Source organism: Dermacentor variabilis, chromosome 5 (assembly GCF_050947875.1).
Source record: "Dermacentor variabilis isolate Ectoservices chromosome 5, ASM5094787v1, whole genome shotgun sequence".
NCBI classification, from domain to species: Eukaryota; Metazoa; Arthropoda; class Arachnida; order Ixodida; family Ixodidae; genus Dermacentor; species Dermacentor variabilis.
This window is the reverse complement of record NC_134572.1, coordinates 170,221,161-170,230,650: the sequence shown is the minus strand read 5'-3', so window position 1 is coordinate 170,230,650 and position 9,490 is coordinate 170,221,161. Positions and strand designations below refer to the sequence as shown.

The following is a 9,490-nucleotide window of genomic DNA, read 5'->3' as shown; positions in this document are numbered from 1 at the left end:
CCTCATAAATTCCGCACTAGTTAAAGTAAGCGCTTCCTATGCAAACTCTTCAATGGCTATTGGGCATGGGTTGTTGTCGTTACTCTCCCTCTATCTGCATCTCTCCCGCACACACTTCTTTGTTGTTGTTTTGTCTGTACCCTGTGGAGAGTGGTATAAAAACAGATTCTGTGCATTCATGTTTTCAGTCTTGATATATATATATATATATATATATATATATATATATATATATATATGTGTGTGTGTGTGTGTGTGTGTGTGTGTGTGTGTGTGTGTGTGTGTGTGTGTGTGTGAAGGTTATATGTGCGGCTAATGGAAATATCAGCGGACAGACATATATTTGTATGCCGTCGACCGAGTATACGCGCAAGAAAAAAGCTACCAATTATAAATTACAAAAGATATACATAAAGATAAAGAAAGGAGCTTCCTACATTAAACCTAGTCGGCGCTCTCGTGGCAATAACGCCAGGAAAAGCTCTTTTCTCGCGCACCACTTCCTTCTCGACGCTGCCCGTTACTCGTTGACACGCAGATTCACGCGTAGCCGCTTTTACTGTCGCGCATCGCCACGCATAAACGGACCAACTGTCCCTGCCCGTCAGAGGCCACGTGCTCGCTGCTTTCCCATCGCCGGGTGTCATCCGTTCGCGCGGACTTCTTCGCGGTCGAGGAGGTAGCGGTGAGGGAGGTGGCAGCTCCTTCCCCGCTCTCTCTCTCTCTCTCCCTCCTTCCCGTGCGCGGCATCGGAAGGAAGCTCTCGTGGAAGAAGACCCCGCGGGCAGCCAATCACCTGCCCCTGGGCCATGCATCAGCATCACCATCACTTAACTGCCCTCCCCACACCCGAGCCAACGGGCCTGGAGTGGCATCCTCGCCGGCAGCAAGCAGCCGCCCGGACTCCGCGTGCTGCACTGCCGACGCTGGTCGCGTTCGCTCGTGGACACTTTCGGGCCGGTGCTCGGCCGGGGGGAATGTCTGTCTTCGGCAGTCGTCGTCAAGCGCACGGTGCGAGCTCCCCTGCGTGGCATTTTCTTTTTTCCTAGGTGTTTCCCGCGCTCACGACGCTCGGCCACGCGAGTCTAGTCGGGCCCATCCGTCTCACTGTCTTCGAGCGGAGCACGTGTACTCACCCCGTTCGGCACCCCGGCACATCCCACGCCGCGACCGGAATTCACGTTCGCGTGCCCGCACGTTCAAACTCTAAACTGGAACGTCGGCCGTTTTCCTCTTTCTTTAACCTCTGCTAGTGCTTTCGCAGAACCTGTGATGTGACAACCGTGTTCGTCAGTGATAATTACAAAGTGACGAAGAAGCCAGAAGTATCCTCCGGGCTTTTGTGAACCGCGGACTCGACTCGTTCTTCGCTTCTCCCTTGGGGTGCGACTGTCGCAGTGTCGAAAAATATACGTACCCCCGTCTTGTGCGTCCACTCGACGCGCACTTCGCAGCTGCGCCGGCAAGACACGTTTGTTCCGTTTTGTTCGGAAATCGACGGCAGCACTCGAAGAACACGCGCTTCGCCGGTCGCCCATAGAGCGAACGATTCCTCGACGGACGGCAATGACGCACGAGAAGATGACGGGATCCTTCTGCGCCGAGTCATGAGACATGGAAGACGCCCTTCGAGTTTCGTGCCGCGGATATTTGCGCTGCTGTAAAGGACTCCGTCGCCATGGAAACGTGCGTGCTCATACCGCCGGAATTCAGCCTGGTGCTGAGCACCGCGGAGGACTCTTCGAAGCGCGACAGCGACTTGGACGAGGACGACGCCGCGTCCAGGACCCATCCGTACGACATGAAAGTGCGACTCTGGGCCAACCAGGCCATTCCCGCCGGCAAGGTCTTCTCTCCTGCCGAGGGCTCGGTTCGGCTCGATCGACTGGAAGTGTACGGCCTTCTGGACGACAATGACGTACGTGAGCGCAGCTCCATTTCTTTTGGTATATGCACAGTCGAGCGCAAAAGTTTAAGGACAAGAGTTGCCGCTAAACTTCTTTTTCTTTTTGTCTTCTCAGCCTAGCAATAAATGCTTAAATCGAGTGTTGTGCCCACGCACGCCTGCTTGACTATATAGCATCGTGCTTTTGTACAATTTGACGTAGCACGGCTGTGCTAGAATTTTTTTTTTTTTTTTGCATAGGCTGGTGGTCTCTAGACTTTTGCACTCGACAGTACAACCTGCACACACTTAACCCGAACACGCTTTAATATTATGCTAAACAGAAACATTACATTATTTTACACTGACAAAATGTTCTATCAAATTATGGCCCCATCTCACTCTCAAGCATTTGCCTGTAAATTGTTCGAACATATAATTTTCGAACATCTCGTTAACTTCCTGGAATACAATGTATTTTTCACACCAGCTGAGCATGGATTTAGAATAAAACATTATAATGTGACACTCAGCTTGAAATCTTTACGCACAAATTGCATCGTGTTCTCGATCGTTGGTCACTTGCAGATTGCATTTTTTAAGACTTCGCTAAAGCATTTGATAAGGCCTGTCATAAACTTTTACTTCATAAACCAAATCAGCTGAACCTTAACACTAGCATTCTGAAGTGAATTGAATGCTTCTTATCTAATCCCTCTCAATTTGTAACCGCAAACGGCCATAGCACCCCACTTCGAAGCGTAACTTCCGGTTTACTACGAAGTTCAGTACTCGGGCCGTTGGTTTCTCATTTATATTAACGACCTCCCTTCCTCACTGTCATCTAACGTTCGCTTATTTGCTGATGATTGTGTTATCTCTCGTGAAATAACTGATGCAGAGGATCCTAATCGCCTTCTGTTGCTAACCAATATGCTTCTTCACTTTCAGTCTGACCTCATTAGTGTAGCTAACTGGTGAAAACATTGGCTAATGAAACTAAACGTTCGCAAATGTAAAGTGATGCGTGTATCCTGAACAACTAACAGCATGTATACATATTACCTAAGTCATGTTCAATAAATACCTAGTTGTACATATCTCTGCGAATTTATCTTGGAAAGTTCATACCGACTTAATCCGCAATGCTAACATCATGCTTGGCTACCTACGTCGTAACTTTTCAACCGCCCCTTAAGCCCAAAAGATGCTTCTTTATACTACCATTATACGTCCGAAACTTGAGTATGCATGCGCGTTTTGAATCCTGCCATTGACAAGATAATTAATTCATTAGAACTCGTGCAAAATAATTCAGTTCGTTTCATCTTACGTAATTACAACCGGACTGCAAGTGTATCGGCCATGAAAAACAACCTTGCACTTACCCCACTTTTTTCTAGTCGTAAAACAGCACGTTTAGTCCTTTTTCATAAATTATACCATCATTCAACACTCCGCAACACTTTCATATTTCAGCCGCAATACGTATCGCCTCGAATCGATCACCGTTATAAATTTGGTCTTGAATCAGGTCACACTAAAACTTTTTTGCAGTCATTTTCTCTTCGGTCATCCACGGAATGGAACCATCAGTAGTATTCATTTACGATAACCAAAGATTTCGCGCATGTAATCGAAGCATTTTTGTTGTTGTTCACTGTATGATTGTAACCTAAGTGCATTTGTATTTACCGCTTTAATATCTTAGTTTGCTACCAATTTATCATGGCGTTGTAAACCCTAGCTAAAGCTGTGTAATCGGAAGGCTTTGTACTTAAACGTTCTAATTGCTTATATTTGTTTCTTTTTCTCATTTGCTGTGACCCACTCACCTCTTTAATGCCTTCGGCCCTGAGGGTAATAATAAACAAATAAGATAAAATAAAAAACTCTGTTTACCTTAGTTGCGCAGGAAGTTGTTGACTACACTAAAAGAGAAAATGAAGGCCGAACTTTCGCACTTTAAATTTAGCGCGGAAGATCCAGCGTCTTTCGTCTGCGTGACGTTACATTTTTCAGTTTTCTTTTCCTTCTTTATATTTTTTTTACGTTTGCGCAGTCGCAGCTCAGTCGAGGTGCTCTGGGGGTTTTCAAGACTTGCTGACTTTATCCCTTGGCTGCTTGGGAATATAATGTAGTCCGTGATTACTGTAAAGTCAGTCTACGGCGTCGAGACTAGGTGGCGCGGTATGGATGGATGGATGGATGGATGAATGTTATGAGCATCCCCTGTGGAACGGGGCGGTGCAACGCACCGCCAAGCTCCTGCTATTATACTGCTTAATGTCCTGCCTAGGTTAAAGAAGAAAAAAAAAAAGGAAAAAGAAACCACGATGAACTCCCAGAACCAAATTTTCTGAGCCCCCTATTGCGAACTTTGTTTTTGTACGTCTCCGTTTTTTTGTCGTTTCCCTGCTTTTCTTCCACCAATCCTCCAATCGCCTCTTACTAATCCCCATTGCGGACATGTTTACTTTCTCCCTGCTCTCGCTGAACTCAAGGGCTTTAAGGAATCCATTGATGCCTAAACCGACCGCTGGGTAGATATCTTCACAATCTAATAAAACATGCTCCACAGCTTCTCTAGCTTTACTGCAGCAAGCACATGCTTCTTCTTCCTTCTTACATATCGCTTTACAGGTGCGTGTTCTAAGGCTTCCTGATCCGATAACCCGGTAATTTCAAAGAGGCAGCGCCACCTTTCTCCCGTTTCTTGCGTCTTTCTCGAGGTCGCGGATTCGATGTCGGCCTGAGCGGCCGCATGGGCGCAAAATGCAGTAGCGTTCGTGCACTTGGATACAGGTGCGCGTCGAAAACCCCAAGGTGGTCGTCAACATTAATCCGCACTCGCCCCAAACGGATGCCTCATAATCACATCGTTGTTCTGGCACGTTTAACTCCAGAATTTCATTTCGTTTCATTTCATTTATTTTCACCTTAAAGGCCCGGAGGCATTACATAAGGGAGGGCTTTAATCCTTGTAACAATGTTAGAAGAAATGTACAGAACAGTAAAGAATTGTTTTGTTCCGACTTATCAAACCTCCTCTCGCGGTAGGAGGGTATTTTTTCGGTGATGTAGAATGGTAATACATTAGTAAAGGTCAACTCCAAGCTCGTTAGTGCCCATTTAAACGCCTTTTCATTTTTCCTGTGAAGGCATGGCAGTATACTGCCCTTCAGCGTGGCGCTGGACAATTCTGGTTTAAGTGGCTTGACATTGCTTTCTTAATGCATCTTCCTTCCAAGGCCTTCCACGTTTTCTTTTTTTTGCTCACAGCCTTTATTTATTACAATGAAGCTACTATAGCGAAGTGCCTTTAATGTTTCTTCTTTAAGTCTGACGGCGGTTGTGCACTATACTGGTATGCACTACATCGCATCTGGCTGGTAGAACACTATCCGCATTTATTCAATGCTTGTAGAAGTAGTATGAGTGCGTTTATTTTAAACACCAAAATATTGGCCTGTGTGCTAGAGTCCGGCGATAGGAGAAAAAATATTGCTAGCCAGAGAAAATTAAAGCCAAACTTCATTTTCTGACTTCAGCTGCCAAACAACCTCGCCAGTGCAATTGCGACGAGTGTCGAGTTATACCAGCAGTTCTATTTTTTTTTTAGCTGCACCCTAGTTTTAAAAAAGTACCTATGACAGGTAGCACAATTCTAACTATTCAGCTAAATTACTTGATGATTCAGCCATTACTTCTACGAGAAATTAAAATGATCATCAATGATCAATGAATGATCAATGAATTAAAATTTGGATCATCATCATCGTCATCAGCCTGGTTACGCCCACTGCAGGGCAAAGGCCTCTCCCGTACTTCTCCAACTACCCCGGTCATGTACTAATTGTGGCCATGTTGCCCCTGCAAACTTCTTAATCTCATCCGCCCACCTAACTTTCTGTCGCCCCCTGCTACGCTTCCTTTCCCTTGGAATCCAGTCCGTAACCCTTAATGATCATCGGTTATCTTCCCTCCTCATTACATGTCCTGTCCATGCCCCCATTTCTTTTTCTTGATTTCAACTAAGATGTCATTAACTCGCGTTTGTTCCCTTACCCAATCTATTTGTATATTTGGATAATATAACATAATTACACTCCTTAACCTTTATATTAGTTTATAGCACATATTTAAATAATTTAAATTAAATTAGCACTCATATATCATTGAGATGCACGAATCATCGGCTTGGGGCTCTTTGGCCACATCCGGCCCTTGCGCCAATAAACGCTGCAAATCAATCAAATCAAATTTACGACATGTAGCCGGTGAATTCGCAAGGCGTGTATCCCCTTGAAACGAATTCTTAGAACTACACCAGTTTCGAGATAATAATTTTGAATGGGTACGACGAAATGCATTGGCCTTTCATTCACATTGTTCATCAATGTATTAAACAATCAGTTATTAAAACAGTCGTGAGCCATTCTGTTCTGTGAAGGTGGATCACCAGCGAAGCTTTTTGCACACAACACAGAGGTGACATTTTGAACAAGGGTATACGAACATATTTATTATCCTCATCGGTGGTCATCGTGACCATAGGTATGCACACACATTCTCGTATCACCTCTGTCATTAAATGCGTCCGTCACGTAAGACAATGGATGGCTCATGCCCCCTTAAGCAATGATTCGCACCACCGTAAATAAATAAATAAAAAATAACGAGGCCTCCCTAATGCGACGACAGAAGATCAATGCAATTCTACGCTGAAATGATGAGCGGCAACGGAGCCAGGTGTGCAAGACGACGACGATGCGCGAGCCCATGGAGGAAGGAAAGAAAAAAAAAAACACGAGTAATCATACCGCAACGCGATTTAAGGCAACCCGGTAGCCGAACACGTGATCGCGCGTCAAAGCGCGCAGTTGGTTTTAGTATTCCTGCTCTGCAGGCAGAGCCACGGCAAGGCAAAAAAAAAAAAAAAAAACACGTTTTTTTTTTTTTTCTTTCCAGATGTTTGTTCCCTCCAAACATAATCGCGCTTCAATCGCTGCTCCCATAACCCCCCATGCTGATGTCGGTGACAATCTGTATTGAACCGCTTTTCGCCCGAAGTTTCGCGACCTATTTGGATCGACCTTGGTAGCTCAGCGCCCACGGCTGCCGATAACGTGGTCGAGGGTGCGCGTCCAGTTTGGACGGCGGCGCTCTCAGTATCGTGCTGCCAAAAAACGAAGCTCGGATGCCCATTGAAAACCGACGAGCGTGTTTGCATCCGTGCACAGCGCGGGCCCATCCTTTTTACATTAAGGACAGCGGCGAATTTCAACTTTCACAAAGACAGTGCGGACTATACACGCAACTACACGCCGGACGCCGTGGCCGATCGTTGGTTTCCTTTTGCTATCGGCTCGCGGGCTTCCGATGTTTTTTTTTTTTTTTAGGAACACGATTGACAGCGCTGCCATTCAGAGATGCGAGCACGCAGTTACGTCATTTGTTAAATATATTGCGCGGGCTCTGAAAGAAGCGAGTAAAATAAAACTTCGAGGAAAAAACATTTCCCTGTGCATTTCTGAGCGCGCTCCACAAATTTTGAACTGAAACTTAAGCCCAACAACAAATATTTTAATGTTTTCCATAAATAGGCTTAACTAATTAGATGCACAATAGCACTTCAAAAAAGTATAGTCTGAGTACCTCGAGTCTATGAACGCTATACCATTGGCTTCATTCGTCTGAGGTGCACCACTCTACTTTAAAAATGTGGTTCGAGTGGCCTGAAATACCCGGTTATGGGCGAAGGCACTATAAGTGATTGCACAAAGAAAAGAAGTAGTGATTAACGCGAGAAAAAAAAAAGATTAACAAATGGTGTATGACGCAATGTCACTGTTAGGTGCAAGGTTGGAAAAAAAGAAAGTCCGCTTAACTTTTTTTTTTTTTAGCGTCCCCGTGAAACATTAAATTAGGAGATCTGACGTCCCGAAACTTCACAGCGGCCAACGAGAGACGTCATGGTGCAGGGTCGTATTGTTTTGACCACCACCAGCGTTTCTTGCATTCCAGCTGCCCCCATCGGGATGCGGCCTCCGTGGCCGGCGATCGAACCCGCTACCTCGTACTGCAGCAACGCAACTCCATATTCCAGTGAGCCACTTCAGGCCTGTGTTTTATAACTTTGCCAAAATCTTCAGATAGCACCTGTTACGTATATTAAAACGCATCCCACGCCACCTACCGGAGTTGTGTTGTGCCAACTCCGGTATTGGGATGGTTCCGGAATCAGTTCGAATTTTTCCAGAATCCGGGGCGGCATTTCAATTAAATATGAGAAGGGCTAGTAACTATGCTCATCGACTGTGGTGTCAAATTCCCTAATATATCGATATTTGGGTTCAACGGCTCACCCTGGTGCGATGTGCTGAAGTGAACTAACCCGCAAAGGTTATTTTGCATGAATTAAATCATTCATTCAATCAAACAACCGTGATGAGGCATTATAGTTGCAACATATCGTCATTACCATAGAAATACAAAGGAATGTAGAACAAAGGAATGTGGAACGATTCGTTCTTTCATTGCAACCCTGTCGATATCTGCGGCCTTAATAACGAATTCTGTTGCGTTATTTTTCGCGGTATGTATTCGCAAGCACGACAGCGATGCCATATACATATATCAACCTGTAGCTTGACGGCTCTGTTTTAGTGTTGTACAGCGCGCAAATAGCAGCTTTCGTAGTTCTTACGGAGACTGCGATCTCGTAGCAGTTTTCATTGTGCTGCCAAGAAAATCCATGGAAGGCCGAGAATACGCGCAATTCGAGCCGCGCCGTGGTCTAGCTGCACTGTAAAATATTTTCCACCCTTAGGAACAAAAACAAAAATGGAGTAAATTGGCCTATAACTCACACCTGTACTTCCTTTTTGGATGTAAGGGCCTGAGTTATAGACGAATGCACACCCTTATTCATATTTAAGGGTTCAAGCTTTTAGCAGCGTGGGCAGGTGTTATAACCAAATCGAGATCAAAACGGTGGGTTGTAAGTGCTTTATTTTCTGCTTGAGTCAGTGGCTGTACGTCTCGACGCGATCAAGCTCATCGCGCTCCCCTTATGCTTTTCTAGAACTAACTAACTTCGGATCACGATTGTAGCTTGTTTCTGGTTTTGAAATGAGAAGACCTCAGACACTATTTCCAGGGATCACTCAGATCTAGAGATCACTAGAGTTACTGCATATAGGCTCTATATAGGGAGCGTATACAGTAACTATATAAATTAGGCAGAAGCGACAAACAAGCGAGTGAGCTAATGAGGCACAGTGCACCCCTCTCCCCCCCGTCCTTCCCGCCACTCGGTTACGCGAGAGCTCACGCGCGACGCCCCCTCCCCCCTCCCTCGCCCCTATTCACATCTCGGTTGCCCGCAGGAGCACGCGTTATTTCACTTCAGCGCATTCCCTCGCATTACCCCGCCTTCCCTCGTCCAAGCCTGACCCGCGTCTTACCACCGAACTACCCCGAAAACGGACGATAGAACCGAAGAGGGCTATTCGGTATAAAGCCAATAATATTGCATTGGCCGATCCACTCGTAAAGATAATTGGTAGGAAGACTCTTGGCGCAGGCTACTTCGTTTATCAC

The 9,490-nt window shown here is 45.6% G+C and overlaps 1 protein-coding gene across 1 annotated transcript in view; it reads left to right on the top strand.

Annotated features, from left to right (window-relative positions):
• Positions 1-923: 923 nt before the first annotated feature.
• Positions 924-9,490, top strand: part of LOC142583709 (uncharacterized) — a 34,125-nt gene continuing 25,558 nt past the window's right edge. The window contains exon 1 of the mRNA XM_075694196.1: positions 924-1,918. Coding sequence (XP_075550311.1) covers positions 1,679-1,918 — 240 coding nt within the window. The 5' untranslated portion in view covers positions 924-1,678. The remainder of the gene's footprint in view (positions 1,919-9,490) is intronic.